At 39.8% G+C, this 22,482-nt stretch overlaps 1 protein-coding gene across 10 annotated transcripts in view; it reads right to left on the bottom strand.

The window, feature by feature from the left end:
• USP34 (ubiquitin specific peptidase 34) overlaps positions 1 to 22,482 on the bottom strand; it is a 235,198-nt gene that overhangs the window by 99,213 nt on the left and 113,503 nt on the right. For 7 of the 10 annotated variants that reach the window (XR_011386628.1, XM_051838286.2, XM_051838305.2 and 4 more), the window contains 7 exons: positions 19,951 to 20,076; positions 17,969 to 18,091; positions 17,764 to 17,847; positions 16,873 to 16,959; positions 10,752 to 10,952; positions 5,723 to 5,805; positions 4,893 to 4,973 (listed from right to left, as the gene is read on the bottom strand). Coding sequence is in view for 9 of the 10 variants with exons in the window: in XM_051838286.2 (XP_051694246.1) it covers positions 4,893 to 4,973; positions 5,723 to 5,805; positions 10,752 to 10,952; positions 16,873 to 16,959; positions 17,764 to 17,847; positions 17,969 to 18,091; positions 19,951 to 20,076 (785 nt within the window). In the remaining variant the exon portion in view is untranslated. The remainder of the gene's footprint in view (positions 1 to 4,892; positions 4,974 to 5,722; positions 5,806 to 10,751; positions 10,953 to 16,872; positions 16,960 to 17,763; positions 17,848 to 17,968; positions 18,092 to 19,950; positions 20,077 to 22,482) is intronic. The other 3 variants (XM_051838300.2, XM_070069078.1, XM_070069080.1) reach the window with 1 other exon arrangement.

Genomic DNA, 22,482 nt, shown 5'->3' with positions numbered 1-22,482 from the left:
GAGAGAGAAAGGTCTTCCTTTTCCATTGGATCACCCCCAAGTGGCCACTACAGCTGGTGTATTGTGGCCAGCGCACTGTGCCGATCTGAAGCCAGGAGCCAGGTGCTTCCTCCTGGTCTCCCATGCGGGTGCAGGGCCCAAGGATCTGGGCCATCCTCCACTGGACTCCCAGGCCACAGCAGAGAGCTGGACTGGAAGAGGAGCAACCGGGACAGAACCAGCACCCCCAACCAGGACTAGAACCCAGGGTGAAGGCGCCGCAGGCGGAGGATTAGCCTAGTGAGACGCGACTACAATTTAAGAAAACCAATGCATAATGATTATTTGCCTTAGAAATAAACCTTATTTTAGTAAGGAGTCCTAGGGGCCGGCAATGTGGCCTGGCACCTGTATAGTACCAGTATCCCACACACGCACCCAGAGTCCCGGCTGCTCCACTTCCAATCCAGCTCTCTTTCTATGGCATGGGAAAGCAGTGGAAGATGGCCCAAGTCCTCCCACATGCTAGAACCAGAAGAAGCTCCTATCTTCAAATTGGCCCAGCTCCAGCCATTGTGGCCACTGGGGGAGTAACCAGAGGACAGAAGACCTCTGTATCTACCTCTGCCTGTAACTCTGCCTTTCAAAGAAAGAAATATAAAGAGACAGGAAGAAAGGAAGGCAGGCAGGCAGAAAAGAAGGGAGAGAGGGAGGAAGGGAGGGAAAGGAAGAGAAAGAACGGAATAAAGGAAGATAAAGGAGCCCTAATCTCAACCATACCTACTTCATACAATTACTTTTTTTTTTTTTTGACAGGCAGAGTGGACAGTGAGAGAGAGACAGAGAGAAAGGTCTTTCTTTGCCATTGGATCACTCTCGAAGTGGCCGCTACAGCTGGCATATTGCAGCCGGCGCACTGCACCAATCCGAAGCCAGGAGCCAGGTGCCTCTCCTGGTCTCCCCTGCGGGTGCAGGGCCCAAGCACTTGGGCCATCCTCCACTGCACTCCCGGGCCACAGCAGAGAGCTGGACTGGAAGAGGAGCAACCGGGACTGAATCCGGCACCCGACTAGAACCTGGGGTGCCGGCGCCGCAGGTGGAGTAATTAGACTATTGAGCCGTGGTGCCGGCCTATAACAATTACCTCTCAAAAAGCAGCCAGCACCTCAGCTCACTTGGGAGACCAGGAGGAAACACCTGGCTCTTGGCTTCAGATAGGCGCAGTGCACCGGCTGTAGCGGCCATTTGGGGGATGAACCAACGGAAAGAAGACCTTTTTTTCTGTCTCTCTCTCACTAACTCTGCCTGTCCAAAAAAAAAAAAAAAAAAAAAAATCTCAAAAAGCAAGACTCACTCAGTTTAATGATATGAAGTAAGAGTTCCTGAGAGGTTAAAACCCATCAAACAAACATTTGGCCATGTTTCAGGTTTAGTTTGTATTGTGTCCGTATAATATATTTAATTTTAAGAACCAAGGGCAACCTTCTAATCTACCTGTCAAATCTGTATCAATTAGACCATTTTTATTAACACAGGTTGACTTCCTAGCAGTATATGAACGGAAGGGAAGGGCCTACGACAAGATTATGATGCAGGAACAAGGCCCGAGAAACTAGCAGGGATTGAGGGGGGCAAATTAATATTGCAAAGACTGTAATGAACACTATAGAAATGAAGTTGAGTTTACTTATTTACATAAGCAACATAAGTCTTCTGTGTACAATGGCAGATGTTACCCCACCATAATACCTACAGAATCTTAGAAGTATCACAATATATGTGACTATTTTAAGGCAGCGGTGGAGTTCCTTCCTCTGCCAAGAGCCATTTGATATTTACAACATTCATGGGCCACACAAAATAACTTGAAAATTAGCCTGCTGCAGATTTACTGAATTTAGAGTCCTGCCTGTGGTTGCCTGAGTAGGGCCAGACCAAATGATTTTGTGGGCCTTAACTGGCCCACAAGCTGGACATTCTCCATCCTGATAACTGGGCAAACAGTTAAGTTCCTGTGTATTATTCAGTAATTATCATACTTGGGTTTCTAGATTACCACAGTTGAATTATTGAATTTTTCTATAAGTAAAATCCCTTAAGATAGTACAAATTTAACTAAGCGGGAACATATTATATATGAAACTAAAATTTTCTTCCTTTTTCTATTTAGTTTGTAAAGTCTGAAGAAACCATATTATTATAAATATAGCCATGTATTATATATATAACACACATATATTATTATATATGTATTTCTGGCTCTGTTCACTGAGGGTCCCAGGTAATGACATACCAGTGCCAATGAATATATTAAGCACCCACATTTTCAACGTTCTCCACCAGTAAAAATTATTACTTCATAAAGAAGTGGCTAATGTCAGCAGTAAGGCAGAAAAGCTACAAGATGAGCTCAGCAGATATTGTACTGACATTTAAAAAAAGTATTCCCCAATGTCTTAAATAATGGAAGTCTGCCAAATGGATGTATGGACAAGCCTGAAATGTTCTCAATTGCTAACTGTTTCAATCTGAATGGAAGGAATAATGACATTAATGAACTGTAATATATTGAATGAAAAAAAAAATCCGTGCATCCAAATTAACAAAAATCCTTAAACAGGGCGCAAGACAAAAAGGTTCCTGCATAATAGGATGGTTGCTTAGGTTTGGGGCTGGCGCGATGCATAGCGAGTAAAGCCCACCTGCAGTGCAGGCATCCCATGTGGGCACCAGTACAAGTCCCGGCTGCTCCTCTTTCGATCCAGCTCTCTGCTATGGCCTGGGAAAGCCGTAGAAGATGGCCCAAGTCCTTGAGGCCCTGCACCCAGGTGGGAGACCCAGAGGAAGCTCCTGGCTTCAGATAGGTGCAGCCTCTGCTGTAGCAGCCAACTGGGGAGTGAAGCAGCGAATGGAAGACCTCTCTATCTCTGCCTCTGCCTCTCTGTGATTCTGCCTTTCCAATAAATAAATCTTAAAAAAAAATAGGATGTCAACTAATATATACAAAGGGAATACTAAGAGTTAGAAAACCACTTTTTGGAAAACATTATTAATTTTTTAAAGATTTATTTATTTATTCAGAAGGCAGAGAGATGAAGAGGAGAAAGAGAGATCTTCCAACCTCTGCTTCACTCCTCAAATGACCATCTGTAAAGGCCAGGGCTCCATCACACTGAACCAGAAGAAACTCTATCCTGGTCTCCTACATGCACACCAATGTCTCAAGTACTTAGGACATCTGGTGCTTTTCCCAGATGTATTAGCAGGAAGCTGGATGAGAAGCAGAGTAGCACCGTATCACGGAACACAGGTGTCACAAATGGTGGGTTGGCCCACCATGATGTAATACTGGCTCCTGTATTAATATTTAAATCAGACATCAATCATTAGTGAAATCTAAAACCAATGAATAAAAGTTTGACAGGGATCAGCTAATATACACAGCTGCAAACTTACCTTCCTACCGATTTTATTAACTGAAGAAAAACCTGAAAACTTACATAAGTCTGGAGGAAACTACATTAAATGATCAAAATTAACTTCATCATTAATGGTACAAATTGACACCATCAGGATGTACTAGGAATGACAACACATTATTACTAGGGACAGGTGTCTGACCTAGTGGTTAAGATGTCCACAACCCATATCACAGTGCCTGGGTTTGATTGCTGGCTCTGGATTCCAGTTCTTGTAATTTCAGTTTCCCGCCAGGGCAGACTGTGGACGGCAGCAGGTGGTGGCTCAAGCAATTGAGTCCCTGCCACCCACATGGATACTAGGGATTCAGTGTTTACCTCTGGGCTTCAGACCAGCATAGGCCTGGCCCTTTTGGGCATTCTGTGTGTAAAACACTACACCCTACATGTTGGAGTGCACATGTGCTCTTTTTCTCTCTACACACACACACACACACACACACACACACATTTCTACCTCTTGAATGAAAAAAAAAATTCACTAAATTAGGAAAACCCAAACTGAAAAACACTGTATAAATACTAGCCTATACGGGACCGCAGCTGAATATGCTAATCCTCCGCCTTGCGGCGCTGGCACACTGGGTTCTAGTCCCGGTAGGGGCGCCGGATTCTGTCCTGGTTGCTCCTCTTCCAGTCCAGCTCTTTGCTGTGGCCTGGGAGTGTAGTGGAGGATGGCCCAGGTCCTTGGGCCCCGTACCCGCATGAGACACCAGGAGAAGCACCTGGCTCCTTCCTTCGGATCAGTGCAGTGTGCCTGCCGCAGTGTGCCGGCCGCAGCGGCCATTGGAGGGTGAACCAACGGCAAAGGAAGACCTTTCTCTTTCTCTCTGTCTCTTTCTCTCACTGTCTAACTCTGCCTGTCAAAAATAAATAAATAAATAAAAAACACTGGCCTATATACCAGCACTGTGGCACAGCAGGTAAAGCTGCTGCCTGCAATGCCGGCATCCCATACAGACGCAGGTTCAAGTCCCAGCTACTCCACTTCCGATCCAGCTCTCTGCTATGGCATGGGAAAGTAGTACAAAATGGCTCAAGTCCTTGGGCCCCTGCATCCATGTAGGAGACCTGGAAAAAGATCAGCACAACTCCAACTGCTGCAGCCATCTGGGGAGTGAACCAGTAGATGGAAGGCCTCTCTAACTCTGTAACTCTTTCAAATAAATCTTTTTGTCACTCAATCTTTCTAATAAATTAATCTTAAAAAAAGTGTCTCTCATGGAAGGAAACTGAAGATATATGGCAACTAAATGAGATACATGATCCTGGACCAGGAAAAATACTGTTACGAAGACAATTAACGTAACACTTTGAATAAAGACTACGTATTAGTATCACTACTAAATGTTGTAAATTTGAAAATTTTTACTCCAGTTATTAAGATGATGGCTTTGATAGCCTGCATTGCGGTGCAGCAAGTTAAGCCACCACCTGTGATACCAGCATCCTGTATCAGAGCTCCAATTCAACTCCCAGCTGCTCCACTTCTGGTCCAGCTCCCTGCTAATACACCTGGAAAAGTAGCAAATGACAGGCTAAATACTTGGGCTCCTGCCACCACATGAGACACCAGGATCAAATTCCAGACTCCTGGATTCTGCTAGGCCCAGCCTCGAGAACTGTAGTTATTTGAGGGGGTAAAAAGACAGATGGAACATCTCTTATACTGCCTGTCACTTGGTCTTTCAAATAAATAACTTTTTTTTTAAATGAAGAAATTTGGGGGCTGGCACTGCGGTGTAGTGGTAAAGCTGCTGTCTGTGATGCTAACATCTCATTTGGGTGCCGGTTTGAGTCCCAGCTGCTCTACTTCCAATCTAGCTTCCTACTAACATGCCTAGAAAGCAGCAGAAGATGGCTCAAGTGTTGGGTCCCTGCATCCACATAGGAGGCCAGGAAGAAGCTCCTGGCCCCAGACTGAACCAGTTCCAGCTGTTTCAGCCATTTAGGGAATGAATCAGCAGACAGAAGATCTCTCTGCCTCTCCCTCTCTAACTCTGCCTTTCAAATAAAAATATAAAGGTTAAAAGAAAAAAAAGATGATGTCTTTGGTCTGAAAAGATAGATAATACATACAGAAAGCCTATGTTCATGAATGCTTCACAAATTTGGCAAAATGTTGACACTACAAAAATTTAGATGAAAATATGTAGGTTCCTTTTAATGTCTTAATTTTTGTTTAAAATTTTTCCAAAACAAAGCTTTAAAACACAATTTTCTTACTACAATATATACATACATTAAAAAAAGAAAATACATACCTAGGGGCCAGATTATCATATGTATAAGCAACAGACATAAGTCGCTGAATTAAACTGGTTCCTTGCACAAGAACGAGAAAAACCTTTAAAGAAAAAACATTTAAAGACATCTTTAAATAACAACCACATTTTAACCCACAATTCCAAATTACTTTAAGAATATCCTAAGAAATATTATTTATAAAATGCTGTGAAAACATCAAATATTAGAAAATCAGAATTGTATAACCACACTTAAGAACAGTAATTTTGGAGCTGGCACTGTGGCATAATGGGTTGAGTTGCTCTACCAGCAGGCCATTTGGGCACCAGTTCAAGACCAGCTGCTCCTCTTTTGATCCAGCTCTCTATTACCGTGCCTGGGAAAGTAGAGGAAGATGATCCAAGTACTTGGGCCCCTGCATCCATGTGGGAGACCGAAATGAAGCACCTGGTTCCTGGCTTTGGTTTGGCACAGCCCTAGCCATGGCAGCCATTTGGAGAATGAACCAGTGGAAGAATGGTTTCTCTTTCCCTGTCACTTTCTCTCCCTCTCTGCATCTCTACCTTTCAAATAAATACATACATCCTAAAAAATAATTTTACAAAGAAAATCCTGAAAATTTAAAAATAGATACAAAAATATTCTTTATATTTGTTCCATAGAATCTGATATTAAATTGGGCATAAAAATATTATATATTACATATGTCAGTGATTTTGGGGGGAATGAAGAAAACTTTTTGACTTTTGGATTAAGAATACATAAAAATAAAGCAGTGGCAGATTCCTCCATCACTTTTCAATAAACATATAAAATATAACAGGGATATAAGTATTCTAGATTCAAAATCCTATGGTTCAAGCAAATTAGCTGACTACGTTTCAAACTGCATGATGCTGATGAAAACTTGTCTGTTCTAGCTGTTTTTATCATAAAATTGAACAAAAGTAATTCATTAGTATATAATATCTGAGTCCCTTTCCACAGGTTTGAAACCATTCAGGATACATACTTGTAAGATACTGCTCCTAAGAGTTACTGCAGCAGAGCAAACAACTGCAGAAAGCCTGTAACACATATGTGTGTGTGTGTGTGTGTGTGTGTGTGTGTGTGTGTATATATGCGCAGATACTTCAAAATGCTAGTGGAAAAATGCAACTAAATTTATTTTGGTGTAAAAGTCTGAAATCCAATTTTTTAAATATTCCACATTTTTTCACCAACTTTCTAAAGACCCTTTCCACAATGTACTAAACAAGGAAAAAGCAGAGTAGCAGCTAACCATGTATCAGCACAATCAAGAAAGCTGCCAAAAAAGCAAATGTTTAGGCTACAAACTGAAATAAACTTTCTAAAAGGCTATTAAGAAAACAAATGGAGAACCAGTACTGTGGCTCAGCGTATTAGGCTGCCATTTGCCATGCCAACATTCCATATGGGTGCTGGTCCAAGTCCTAGTTGCTCCATTTCCAATCCAGCTCTCAGCTAATGAACCTGGGAAAGTAATTGAAGACGGCCCAAGTACATGAGCTTCTGACAACCAAGGGGGAGACCCAGATAAAGCACCTGGCTTCAGCCTGGCCCAGCCTTGTACACTGAAGCCATTTGTGGAGTGAACCAGTGGATGGAAGACAGATCTTTCCCTCTCTCTGTTCTCCACCCTCCCCTGCACCCATAATACCACCTTTCAAATAAAAAATAAATACATCTTAAAAATAAACACCTGGGGCCGACACTGTAGTGTAGTGGCTAAAGCCATGGCCTGCCTATTTAGGCAACAGTTCCACTCCTGGCTGCTCCATTTCCAATCCAACTCCCTGCTAATGTGCCTGGAAAAGCATTAGAGAACTACCCAAGTTCTTGGGCCCCTGTACCCATGTGGGAGTCCTGGATGAAGCTCCTGGCTCCAGGCTTCAGCCTGGCCCAGCCCTGGTTGCTACAGCTAATTGGTGAGTGAACCAGCAGAAGGAAGACACTCTCTGTCTCTCCCTCTCTAGTAAATATTAAAAAAAAAAAAAAAAAAAAAATCTAAATTTGTATATACAGGGCTGGCGCCATGGCTCACTCGGTTAATCCTCTGCCTGTGGTGCCGGCATCCCACATGGGCGTCGGTTCTAGCCCTGGTTGCTCTTCTTCCACTCCAGCTCTTTGCTGTGGCCCAGGAAGGCAGTGGAGGACTACCCAAGTGATTGGGCCTTGCGCCCGAATGGGAGATGAGGAGGAGGGACCTGGCTCCTGGCTTTGGTCAGCGTAGCTTTGGCCGTGGTGGCCATTTGGGGGGTGAAGCAACGGAAGGAAGACCTGTCTGTTTCTCTCTCTCAAAGGTTTCTAGGAAAGAAAGAAAGAAAGAAGGAAAGAAGGAAGGAAAGAAGGAAGGAAAGAAGGAAGGAAAGAAGGAAGGAAAGAAGGAAGGAAAGAAGGAAGGAAAGAAGGAAGGAAAGAAGGAAGGAAAGAAGGAAGGAAGGAAGGAAGGAAGGAAGGAAGGAAGGAAGGAAAGAAGGAAAGAAGGAAAGAAGGAAAGAAGGAAAGAAGGAAAGGAAAGGAAAGGAACCCCAAAATGGAATAATGCATGATTATAAATGCCTTAAACAACTAGTATTCTTCCTTATTACCTGCATGGTATCAAAATTAGATCATTTTGTCTCCAGAACTAATTCACCAAAAATTTTCACTTCAGAAGAACTTAGAAGGATGTATACACTGAGTGATGTATGATATGCACCTTTTCTGAACTACAAATATTGGCATGTGCACAGAAAAAAACCTCTGAAAAGGCAACATATAGATATTAATGGTAGTAACCCATGAATAGGGAGGAAGGTTTGACTATATATTCTGAAATCATTTTCAATTTGAAGGTAACTGCATATACTTTTAAAAAAATATTTATTTATTTGAAAGGCAGAGTTATAGAGAGGCGGGGGGAGGAGGTCTTCCATCCACTGGTTCATGCCCCAAATGCCCCAACAGCTGGAACTGCGCCGATCCAAAGCCAGGAGCCAGGAACTTCTTCCAGGTCTCCCACATGGGTGCAGGGGCCCAAGGACTTGGGCCATCTTCTGCTGCTTTCCCAGGCCATAGCAGAGAGCTGGGCTTGAACCAGCACCCATATGGAATGCCAGCACTGTAGGCGGTGGCTTTATCCACTATACCACAGTGCCGGACTCTGCATCTACTTTTAAAACAAGCCAAAACTGTGAAAACTCCATAAATGTCTGGATATATTTTATACGTATACTTACATGCATTTATCTAAAATCTCAAAAGAAAACCATAAACAGAGGTCAGTAAATACTGAAATTATTTAGTGAGTAAACAAAGTATTATACTTCACTTTAGCATTTATACTATAAACTTGAAAATTTATTCTGGAAAAACCTAACTGAAATCTCACTACAATGTAGGTTACTCAAGCAGTAATTCACAATAAACAACGTATAGAATTTGTTTAGATATTTTATTTCCCATAAATGTATTAGATATAAATAATCTGTAACACTGACAGAGATCACTTTTCCCATTTAACCCCACCAAATCCAAAAACAAAAGCATTTTCCAGGTTTCCATTTTTCAGATACACTATTTACAATTTATACTCCTAAATTCACAGTATTCCTCTATCAGTAACAATTCATTAACCTTGTGCAGGTATATGCTATTCTTAAAAAGTTACAGAATGAGAAAAAGATTACACTAGGAGCTCATTTTGACCTTTGTACTTTCTACTTCACCTACAAGATGTTGGAAAGGCAAATATTTGATTACATGAACAAAACCCATAGACAAAAAGAATTCTATTTTTATTCCTGGCTATTACACTACTTACTTTCAACTGTAAACCCACTCTGTCACACACAATTTCTATGAGGCCAGTGATAATATATTACAAACTAAATTCATCCTCTGCCAGCTGGCTTCCTAATAGGTTCTGTCAATCTGGGACAAGAGAAACTGTTCCCTTGCTTTTTCTGTCAGTACTGTTCCAGAAGTATTTTGTCCAGAAGAGGCAGGTGATTTCAGGCTTCAGCATTTTGGAGGCATTCCTTGGACTAACTTTGTAAGGTCCTCATTGAGAATCTCACAGCAACAGAGCAAACATCCTTTTTCTGAGAGTCTAAACCCCAGTTTAAGAGGATCCCTCACAAACTTCTACTCCCTGATAAACCTAACTATTTCATTCTATTTCCCAGTCTCTAGGCATGGTGGATGGCTCCTTCCTCCTTGTTTGAGTGACTTTACCATTCTCTTTTTATTTTTTTGGTCCTCCAACAAAATGCAAAATACATTCATATCATAAAATATCAAATGTCTATTTTAAATTTCTGATGCTGAAATAAATAACTAATATGGCTTCTGGTTTCCTGAATGAACCCTGACACTCTTGGTACATAAATTATCATATCTATGAATTCAATCCAAGTTTGATAACATTAAAATGAACCCTAATTCATTCCTGTATTTTGAATGATGACTGAAAAGCAATACTTTTTGATTGTTAATATTGTTAATTTTTTAGGAGTTGAATTGAGTGGAGATTCTGTGATAACTTAGTGAACAACATTTAACAGTAGTAAACCCAGTACACTGTAATCCAAAATTAAGCTGCCGTTCTAAAAAAGGATTTTATCTTTAGCATGAAATCTTAACACAATGTTTTAAATACTGCTTCCATTTTACAATTTGAGGTGTTGCATGGAAATTCTAAACTGATATATCATGTTGTACCATTCACAATATGCTTCAAATATAACAGTGCAGATTTGAATAGAGTCATGCATCACTTTCCTCTTAGAAATTGGGAGGTGCTGTGACCTCACCATTTCTGTACAATTAGATTATCATAATGCAAAGTAAAAAAAAAAAGAGAAGAAAGAAAAGCACTACTTTTCACGAATTAATACCATTTTAAAATGGGGACATCACTGCAGATACTCAGTCATAACTTAGTAACTTAGTATAACATTTCTTAAACATTACTATATTTCTTTGTGAGGACACAAGTAAAATTTGTCACTGTAATTTAGTACTAAAGCTTCTGCATTTTACCTCTGTTAATCGTGGTATATGAAGACCCTTGGCATGATCACCAGCAGCTTTCCTTGATTTGCTAGGCCAGGTCCTTTTTCTATGGCTTTCAGCTATACCAGACCAGGCAAAGACATCATGATAAGCTAAATCCAGATCAGATGGATCTACTGCAAACTGGCATATTAACTTCAGCAAGCAAGCAAGACAGTCTAGCTGCCACTGTGGATGAGAAGAAAAGGTCATTACCCCAATTTATTTTAATATGGTTATTATACACCCTTAAAATTGAAAGAAAATAAACATTATTGCTAGTACTTAATCCATGCATTCCATACAAATTTCACTACTCAAAGATTACAGTTACTAACAATGTAATCTTATCAACACAAAAAAAATTTATATACTGAAATGGTACATTTAATAAAACGGAAATGACTCCTTACTTTTGTAAAAGCATCATAAAAATGCACATAATACAGTTACTGAACTTTTGGAAAAATATACTACTCACGGTGTATAATTCTTTTTTTTTTTTGACAGGCTGAGTGGACAGTGAGAGAGAGAGACAGAGAGAAAGGCATTCCTTTGCCGTTGGTTCAACCTGCAATGGCCAACGCGGCTGGCGCACCGCGGCTGGCGCATCGCGCTGATCCGGTGGCAGGAGCCAGGTACTTATCCTGGTCTCCCATGGGGTGCAGGGCCCAAGCACATGGGCCATCCTCCACTGCACTCCCTGGCCACAGCAGAGAGCTGGCCTGGAAGAAGGGCAACCGGTAAAGAATCTGGCGCGCCGACTGGGACTAGAACCCGTGCCGGCGCCGGCCAGGGTGTATAATTCTAAAATAATTAAAATTAATAACTAATTTAATAAATAGATTGAACAATGAAATGATCAATTAAGATAAATTCTACAATTATTAGAGTAATTAAAATACTGACAAAGATACAGTTTAATCACAAATAAAATCACTCAAGAGACGAAGTATTATATGTTGTTTTTCCACACAAGTGGCACATACTCTTAGTTATTTTGGGACTCCAGGAAATTCTCAATTCTAGAAAATAATTCAGCTGAAAATCTTCCCATATGCTCATTAAAAATAAAGGAAATATCTCCTTAAAAATTAGTATAAAAATAAAATTTACAAATGACTTCAAGTTCAATATGAAAAGCTAAAAAATTTCTGCTAATTTAATTAGATTATCACTTATATGCAATATAAGAATTTCAGAGATTTCTCTACAATAATCTTGGATCACCTGTTCTGTTTCTAATATCAAGTGGTACACAGTATCCACAAACCAGGAAAGCATATTCCCCTCAATAACAGCAATACTATATTACTGAATTTTAAGAAAAGCACCGAGATAATTCGGAGAGGTAAGAACAGTCTTTACAAAAATGGTGATAGAGAAATTGGATAGGTATATGAAAGCAGAAACAAAAAACTTCAATCTTATTCTACACAAATAAAGTTAATATTAAATGCATTATAAACCTATAAGACAAACATATATAAAACACAAAGAAAACAGAGGAAGAGAATAATTTTTGCTCTTGGCAAAAAAATATTTCTTAGACTATGTAACAGTTTTATTAAAATTAAAAACTTCTCCCATTAAAAGACAATGTGGAGCCGGCGCCGCGGCTCACTAGGCTAATCCTCCGCCTTGCGGCGCCAGCACACCGGGTTCTAGTCCCGGTCGGGGCGCCGGATTCTGTCCTGGTTGCCCCTCTTCCAGGCCAGCTCTCTGCTGTGGACAGGGAAGGCAGTGGAGGATGGCCCAAGTGCTTGGGCCCTGCACCCCATGGGAGACCAGGAAAAGCACCTGGCTCCTTCCTTCGGATCAGCGCTGTGCGCTGGCCACAGCACGCTGGCCACGGTGGCCATTGGAGGGTGAACCAACGGCAAAGGAAGACCTTTCTCTCTGTCTCTATCTCTCACTGTCCACTCTGCCTGTCAAAAACAAAACAAAACAAAACAAAAAACAAAACATGTTTAATCTCATATGTCATTAGAAAAATACAAATCAAGGGCCATAACTGTGGAGCAGTGGGTTAACACCCTGGCCTGAAGCACTGACTTTTCCTAGCTGCTCCACTTCCTGTCCAGCTCTCTGCTATGGCCTGGGAAAGCAGTAGAAGATGCCCCAAGTCCTTGGGCCCCTGCACCCACGTGGGAGACCTGGAAGAAGCTCCTGGCTTTGGATCGGCACAGCTCTGGCCTTTGTGGCCAACTGGGGAGTGAACCATCAGATGGAAGTCCCCTCTCTCTGCCTCTCCTCTCTCTGTGCAACTCTGCCTCTCAAATAAATAAATAAATCTTCAAAAAAAAAAAAAAAAAGGAAAATTCAAATCAAAACTACAGATTACCACTTCACACCAACTACAATGGCTAAAATCAAAAGAAACAGGAACAGGCCTTAGCAAGAATCTGAAGAAACTAACTCTCACAAATCCCAGGTAGAAATATAAAATGATATAGCAGCTTTGTAAAAATGCTGTACAATTTCTTCAAAAGTTAAACAGAATTAATCAAGAACTAAGCATAGCACTCCTAGGTATACACTCAAAATATGACTGTTTGTAACAACATTATTGATAATAGTCCTGACAGAAGGACTGTTACTGTTAATCAACTGATCCATCACTCCCTCGCTAGATTCAACTGTGACTGAAGAGACATTTCACCAAATTAGATATATGAATGTACCTTTATTACTGGTTTATCCATGCTCAAAAAAGAACATGTAAAGATGCTCAAATTCAGCAGTATTAAAAAAATGGAAATCCAAAAATCAAAGACAGACACAGCTTAGCATCATGTAGACTACCATTAAAAAGAGTCAGCAAGGGAAAGTCAGGTATACCTCTTCTAGAAGGCATGCCCAAAAGAAGTGAAAACTTCCACGAGCACAAAAACTTACTACAGAAATGTTCACAACAGCCAAAAAGTAGAAAACAACTCAAACCCCTCCAGTACATGAATGATTAAACAAACCGCACCATATTCATAAAAAGGAATGAAATAACTAATAAATTAATGCTACTATGAAGAATGAACCTGGAAAGCATTATGCTAAATCAAAAAAGCTAGCCACAACCACATATTATACAGTATATAACGTCCAAATTAGGAAACAGCTTGGTGAAGCATTTTGGAGGTAATAAAGAGTGACTATGGGAGGTATGAAGATGCTTTCTGGCATTAGTGCTAATGGCTGTACAACTTTGTGAATACACTAAAATCCACTGAACTATACATGTAAGAAGACAATTTTTTATAATGAAATTATACCGAGGAAAATTTAAGAACTGCATTTCAGCTAAAGTTGTTTTAAATGAAAAAAATAAAGCTGCTTAAGCACAAGAATGATCTTGAATGAATAAATACTTCATAATATTAGGTTGCCCCTCTTCCAGCCCAGCTCTCTGCTGTGGCCCGGGAAGGCAGTGGAGGATGGCCCAAGTGCTTGGGCCCTGCACCCCATGGGAGACCAGGAGAAGCACCTGGCTCCTGGCTTCGGATCAGCGCGGTGCGCCGGCCGCAGCGTGCCAGCCGTGGCAGCCATTGGAGGGTAAACAAACGGCAAAAGGAAGACCTTTCTCTCTGTCTCTCTCTCTCTCTCTCACTGTCCACTCTGTCAAAAAAAAAAAAAAAAAAAAAAAAAAAAAAAAAAAAAAAAAAAAAAAACAAACTTTATTCATAAGCTTAAAAGCAGCATATAAGCAAAATTCCTATAGATGTTTCATACTTTTCCCACTTTGCCACAAAACTAAAGGTACCAAATCCATCTCAGATACTGATGGGATAATGAAGACATGATTAACAGAAAAACACTAGAAGAAATATGGGACGGAATTACAATGATTATTGTAATAGAGGTATATACTTCAAAAAAGAATCTGATGTAAAATTCATAAAAAATATTTAAAGAAAGTAATGGTAAGATTAACAAAATCTCACTAGTTAGCAATGATTTCTAAATATGTTCTCTCTCTCTGGACATTCAGCATCACATCACTGACCCATGATCCCTAACGTTACAAAGTAATTATAAAAAAAAAAGTAAGAAATTAAAACATGAATGCAATATTTGATAAGGCTAATAGGCAGTATCAAAAGTCAGGAAATAGACTTTTATATATAGTGCAAATTTGAACTGGGCTGCTTTGCATAAAGTTATGAAGTTTTCAGTTATAAAATAAGTTTTATCTTCCTGATGTTATGAACCTAAAGAATGGTGAAGTACTATTTTCAAAACATTTCCATTTGGTTGAGAACCAATACTTCTGCAAAGTATTTATTACCAATGTTCAACTGTCATAAACCTTTCAGAGGCTTACTTTTTTTTTTTTTAAAAAAAGATTTATTTATTTGAAAGAGTTACACAGAGAGAGGAGAGGCAGAGAGAGAGAGCGAGAGAGAGAGCGGTCTTCCATTGGATGGTTCACTCCCCAGTTGGCCACAACGGATGGAGCTGCACCGGTCCGAAGCCCCACACAGATACAGGGGCCCAAGCACTTGGGCCACCTTGTACTATTTCCTCAGGCCATAGGAGAGCTGGATCAGAAGTGGAGCAGCCAGGCCAGCGCCGCGGCTCACTAGGCTAATCCTCCGCCTGCGGCGCCGGCACCCCAGGTTCTAGTCCTGGTCGGGGTGCTGGATTCTGTCCCGGTTGCTCCTCTTCCAGTCCAGTTCTCCGCTGTGGCCCGGGAAGGCAGTGGAGGATGGCCCAAGTCACTGGGCCCTGCACCCACATGGGAGACCAGGAGGAAGCAACTGGTCTTCACTGGCCATAGTGGCCATCTGGGGGGTGAACCAATGGAAGGAAGACCTTTCTCTCTCTTATTGTCTAACTCTGCCTGTCAAAAAACAAAAACAAAAACAAAAGTGGAGCAGCCAGGACCAGAACCTGCACCCAAATGGGATGCTGGCGCTTTAGGCCAGGGCATTAACCCGTTGCACCACAGCGCCGTCCCCCAGAGGCTTACTTTCAACTGATGTATTTGTATTGATCTCACTGCAGATCAGAAATAAGGGTCTGGAAACATTTTTTAAACATCATCACTATAAAGGAAGAAAGGGTCAAAACAAAATGAAACAAGTAAAACAAAGAATGTTTCTGGGGCCAAAACTGTCGCCAGTGGGTTTAGTCTTATGTTGCAATGCCATTATTCCACACAGGAGCACTGAATTGAATCCCAGTGTACCCACTTCCAAACCAGCTCCCTGCTAATACATCCAGAAAAGCCCATGTACTAGGGCCCTTGCCACCCATGTGGAGAGACTCAAATGCTGGTCTGAGCTCCTGGCTTCAGCCTGGCCCAACCCTGGCTGTTGCAGCCATTTGGGAGTAAACCTGTGGATGGGAGATATCTCTTTCTGCCTTCCCCTTTCAAATAAAATAAATCTTTAAAAAATGTTTTCAAAAAGTTAGAGCATAAACCAATTTCTAGCTGCAAGCAAGATATAAGACTACAAAAGTAATAAATAATTTATCTATAGGAGAAAAATTTAATAAAATTACCCATGGTTCAGAATAACAAATCACAGCAATTCAGAATTTTTACAATTGGCATAAAGAAATTTCATTCCATAATATTTATCAAACTCTATTTTATTTTCTCTCTATTATATGCTATTCTCTATTAAAATGAATATATAATAGAAAGGTACTCTTGCTAATAGAAATGAAGAGCAGGGCTGGGGCTGTGGCACAGCAGGTTAAAACCCCTGGCTGTAGCGTCAGGATCCCATATGGGTCTGGTTCTAGTTCTAGCTGCTCCACTTCCAATCTAGCTCCCTATCAATGCGCCTGGGAAGCAGCAGAGGATGGCCCAAGTCCTTGGACCCCTACATCCATGTGGGATACCTGGAAGAAGCTCCTGGCTCTTGGCTTAAGATCAGCTCAGCCGCAGCCACTCCAGACATTTGAGGAGTGGATCAGCAGATAAAAGACCTCTCTCTTTCTCTGTCTCTACCTCTCTCTAACTCTTTCAAATAAAGTAAATCTTTCAAAAAAAAGTTCACAAAAACATATACTTTGTAAATGTCAACAAAAATTTTTTTAAAAAATGGAAGGGCTTGCAACTAATAAACATAGCAATCAGTTGGCATAGTGAATATTCACTTACCACAGTCCAAGATTCCTGCTCTTTAGGCTCTAGAATTCCAGAATTAAAGATTTCTAGTAACTGTTGAAGCCCTCCAGCAGCAACAAACTGTCAACAATTGTGAGATTAATGGTGAGAGAAAAGCAGCAGTAAAATGCAATGATAATCTGCTTCTTGATTTGGTATCTGATTATATGTAAAATACCAGATCTTTCATCTAGAAAATCATTCTGATTCAATTATTGAAATAGCATAAAAAAAACAAAGCCTACTTTTAATTATTTTTTAAAAATACTTGTATAAGTCCATAAACATATGCTTATATTCCATTAGGAATCCCAGACACCAGGATACTCTAACACCTTTCAATTGGGGACTAGGGAAGATCAGTATTAGAAACAGAAGTGTCAAAGCATTCCAGAAGCTCAGTTTACATTACTGTGATTTAGGGGCCCACGTTCTGGCACAGCACGTTAAGCCAACGCCTGTGATGCTGGCATTCCATATGAGTGCCACTTTGAGCCCCAGCTCCTCTGCTTCTGATCAACCACCCTGATAATGTACACCTGGGAAAGCAGGAGAAAACGGGCGAGTACTTAAAACCCTTCCATTCACACAGGAGACCCTGATGGAGTTCTTGGCTTCTGACCTCCATCAGGCCACTGTGGCTATTTGGGGAGGTAAACAGCAGATGGAAAATCTGTCTGTACCACCTTCTCTCCTTTTCTCTACACCACCCTCTCTGTAACTCTGCTTTTCAAATAAATAAATCTTAAAAAAAATTACTGTGATTTTGAGTAAAATGGAATTTTTAAACTATAATTTATTTTCATATAAAGAACAGTGGTATGAATTCTGGAAAACTAGAAAAATTATTTTTATCAATACATGGAAAAACAAATATAATCAAACCTTGCAACTCCAGGAATTTTTACTATTTTCTACTTGATCCTCACTTGAATCATCGGAATCTGGATAAAGATCACTGTAACTTCCCTGTGGGAAGGGCAAAAAATAAGTGCGGCAGAAAGAAAATTATAGAATGAAAAGACAATATACTTTTTATGTATTCTCCAGAGAGAATACAAACATTTAATGATAATAAAAAGGAAATTACCGTTGACTCTCTCCTTATTCGTCTGTTAGGTTTTCCCAGTGCTTCAATAATTTCCAGAGCATACAACAGCTTGTGGGCACTCTTAATTTTGAGAAGTTCTTTCCAATTAAGTCCATCATTACTCTTAATAAAAGAAAAACACCAAGTTTCACTGACACTACACAAAAAATATATGATTTGTACTACTGGTATGTTTAAAATACCAATTACTCATCAAATTTTAATAAAATAAATATACAAACAGTAGCATTGATGTATAATTTATTAACTTTCAAAACAGATGAAGGCATTTACCACCGTTCCCAATGAAATAATCACAGTCTAACCGTACTTTTAAAATATGGATTAACTAGTTAAATGTCTATATTTAATATATTAATACGCTACATATTAAAAACTTATATGGAAATGAACAGATTTAGAACCACTGCTATTTTCTACTGTAAACTTATGAAACATAATTGACAACACTCATCTTTGAAATGTTACAAGAATTACTCTGAGTCATCGTTAATCATTTTCTAGAGTCCATCTTTTATCACTTTTAAGTCATGAGATATAGAACCTTCTGTAATTTAATGGTAGTGCTCTAAATCATAAATGATAATTAGCATATTAGGACATTTGTTTTTCCATTCATTCTATAGGAGTTTTACTGGATTACTCCACAAAACACATACACACACACACCTTATCACATGTAAGGAAGAGAGTGCAGATTGGTACCTCCTCACATGGGGCACCAAATGTGAGAAAAAGAGGGCAACAATGAGGAGGCAGGGTACTCAGTCCCACCCCATTCCACCTAAGATATAAAAAAGCCCAGTCCCTGGAGGCTGGGTCCTCTGCCAGGTGTTCGGTCGTGTATGCTAGCAGTTGGTCGACCTCTGTGAGTTTATTTTCTCTGAATAAATTCAGTCTGGCTGCAAATTCGCACACTGCCTCCTCTCTATGCTGCCTTCTTTTCCTTACATTTGGTGCCTGGTATGAGGAGGCTCCACTCTGCAATATTTTCCTTGCATTACATGGCTTTAAAAGAAGTTTTTACTTTTATAGATGCCTTTACAAATGTATCCAACACTTATTGATATGAGAGGATGTCCCTATGGAAAAATTATCAAAAATGAGAATAGAATAGTTTTAAAAGTTAATGGAAAAATGGAACTAGAAGTTGATTGTGGGGCCAGCACTGTGGATTAGTAAGTTAAGCCTTCCCCTGCAGCGAGAGCATCCCATATGGGCACTGGTTCGTGTCCTCGCTACTCTTCTTCTGATTCAGCTCTCCGTTAATGGCCTGGGAAAGTAGTGGGCTCCTGCACCCACATGGGAGACCCAGAAGAAGCTCCAGGCTTCGGATCAACCCAGGTCTGGCCATTGTGGCCATTTGGAGAGTGAACCAGCAGATTGAAGACTTCTGTGTCTCTCCCTCTCTATATTTGGAAAAAGAAAAAAGTTTTGGTATAAAAATTTTTGGAAATCTAGCTTCTTTATAATATATATTTTTCATTGACTTTTTGGAGATCCATTGTATATTAAATTTTTTGCCTCATTTCCCCCATATTAAGTCAGTTTTCACTTAATTTTAAGCATCCCAACCAAGAACTGACACATCATTTCATCTCAGTGTATTTTCTCATATTACTTTTTCTAATAGAAAGTAGAGAAATACTCAAAACATAAAGTAATTTGAACAAACTATTATAAAAACAAATCCTATGTGAAATCTCAGTATCTTCTTTAAAAACAAATGCAAATTCTAATTTTCTAAAGATAATTTTAGAAAACACTTGCCTTGTATTTTGCCAATATTTTTATTCAACCTTACTATAAACAAATGATTATGATAAAATGGTACATTTCAAATTTATTGAAGGTATATGGGAAATATATAAGAAGAAGGTCAATAGGCAATTTCATTTACTGCCAATAGGAATGTCAACCAGCAACACACTCCAGGAGACTAAATGGCCTTATGGGCTCACCTGTTCATCTGAGATGTTCTGGAATGCCATCAACATGTTAGGACACGTAGGAAGAAGCATCAGTAGCTCCCAGACACGCCTAGACAAATTTTCTGCATGAAGATGAAGTTCTTCACATCTTAAACTCTACACAAATAAGAACAACTACTTTACCAATACAGATCAGAATAAAAAAGTTTAACTTAAAAGTTCGACATTTTTGCATAAAATCCTTTTACTTAACTTTACTTAATTTTTAGGTTTCCTTTGTGACAAAACATATCACATGTTAATAGAATTTATTCAACAAAAGAGAAATTTTATTATTAACATTTCTGAAATAAACTTTTCTCTGGGGAAGTTCACTTTCCTCAGAAAACTGTTCAGAGAGATGTGGAAAAATCTGTTTCATATGGACACTTAAATAAATCTCAGCACAACTGTCATCTACTTCCTATATATAGGTCACTTGGTTTTTGTTTTTGTTTTTGACAGGCAGAGTGGACAGTGAGAGAGAGAGACAGAGAGAAAGGTCTTCCTTTGCCGTTGGTTCACCCTCCAATGGCCGCTACACTGCGCTGATCCAAAAGAAGGAGCCAGGTGCTTCTCCTGGTCTCCCATGGGGTGCAGGGCCCAAGCACTTGGGCCATCCTCCACTGCCTTCCCGGGCCACAGTAGAGAGCCGGACTGGAAGAGGAGCAACCGGGACTAGAACCCAGTGCCCAAATGGAATGCTGGTGCCACAGGTGGAGGATTAACCGAGTGAGCCACGGCGCCAGCCCCAATACCCATCTTTTTTAAAAGACTAAGCTCCACAAAAAAAAATGGATTTTGATGGGGAAAAAAAGTCCTACTAGTTTGCATCACTAGGCTCTATTGTTAACTGAAAGGCACTTCAGAAGGACATACACAGTAAAGGTCCTTTATTATTATTATTATCATTATTATTATTTGAAAACTCCCATCAGGAGTTATCTTGTTCAAAATCTTGTTCAAGAAATTCCCATTTTCAGCCACAGTACTGCTATAAAAAAAGATTCAATAAAATGCTAAATTAATGAAATGTTTCCCCTCTGGTTTAGGGTTCACTCAGTCTAGGGCTTATTAACTGGTCTCCTTATCTCAGTCTTTGTTTCCTGTAATACATTCTCCATACTACCATCTAAACCTTGTTGCTAAAACCATGAAAAAGATCTTACACTGTTGTTCATATCATGATGACATCAATCCATTTTACAAAGAATAAAAATCATATAACGTTCCTTTGTGCTACAAGTTTAAAACTCCCTTTATCTGTTTTTTTTTTTTTTTTTTAAGATCTATTTATTTAAAAAGAGTAGTGACAAGGGAGATCTTCTACATGCTATTTTATGTCCCAAACGGTAGAAACAGCTAGGTAAGGACCAAATGGTAGCCAGGAGCCAGGAACTCCATCTTGGTCTCCCACATGGGTGACAGCAACTCAAGTACTTGGGCCATCTAACATTGCCTTCCCAGGAGCATTAGCAGAAAGCTGGATAAGAAGCCAAGTAACTAGAACTTAAACCAGCAATTTGATATGGGATATTGGTGTCACAAGAGCAGCTGAACCCACTGTACCACAAGACTGGTCCCTTGTCTGTGATTTTTAATTACAATGAGCTCAAAGCCCCATGAAACATGCCATTCACTTTTCTGTATTCTGAAACATTATCAGAACTGGATCTAATTTAAGCAATTTCCCTTTCACAAAATATTCTCCAAGTATTTGTTCACTCCCCCATGTCCTCTTAACACTGCACAGAAAAACAACATCCTCATGATAACCAGGGAGTTTTCTTTTTAAAATGCCAACAGAGTGCTGATGTGAAGGAAAAGCTCAGATAGTACATGTGGCATGAAATAAAAGAGGTGAGCAAACAGAGTTTCATGGGTACCTCTTAACGATTACACTACTTGGAAACTATGCTATAGGACAGAGGACTCAAACAACAGCTATCATGATTATAAGTGATCAAAAACACAATCAAAGAAATGGAAAATACACCTACTCTTCTAAAGGAAAAAAAAAAGAACAGCAGCTTAACAAAGAAAAAAAGACATGAAAGCACGATCATTTTATATGTCATGCAATCTCCAAACTGTGCTTCACTGGATAAGATATATGAACAAACAAGATTTTTTAAAGGCATTTTTTAAAAAGCCAGTGGACTGAAAATGACTCCTTTAGATAACGTTAAGCATTCTTGACTTTAAGTACCAACATTCTAATGGAAACCCATCAACTTTCTTCTCTAAAACAAACCACTTTCCTCAGCTCCAAATTTATATAGCCAACTGTTTCTTGACATCTATACTTGAGGTCCCTTTAACACCTAGAAAGATGTCCTTCATCTGAGATGGAGCTACCCAGCTGTTCAAGCCATCTCTGTGTTTGTCTTCCCCTCTTTGAATACCCCTAATTCAATCCACTAGACCAATTAACACTATTCCAACCTGGTACCCACTTTATTTCCACAGCTACTACTCTAGTACTCTAGGGCACTGTGACCTCCTTCCTGGACTAGTACATTA

This window comes from Oryctolagus cuniculus, chromosome 2 (genome assembly GCF_964237555.1).
Source record: "Oryctolagus cuniculus chromosome 2, mOryCun1.1, whole genome shotgun sequence".
NCBI lineage: Eukaryota > Metazoa > Chordata > Mammalia > Lagomorpha > Leporidae > Oryctolagus > Oryctolagus cuniculus.
Note: the sequence above shows the minus strand (reverse complement) of the source record. Positions and strands in the feature narration are given on the sequence as shown.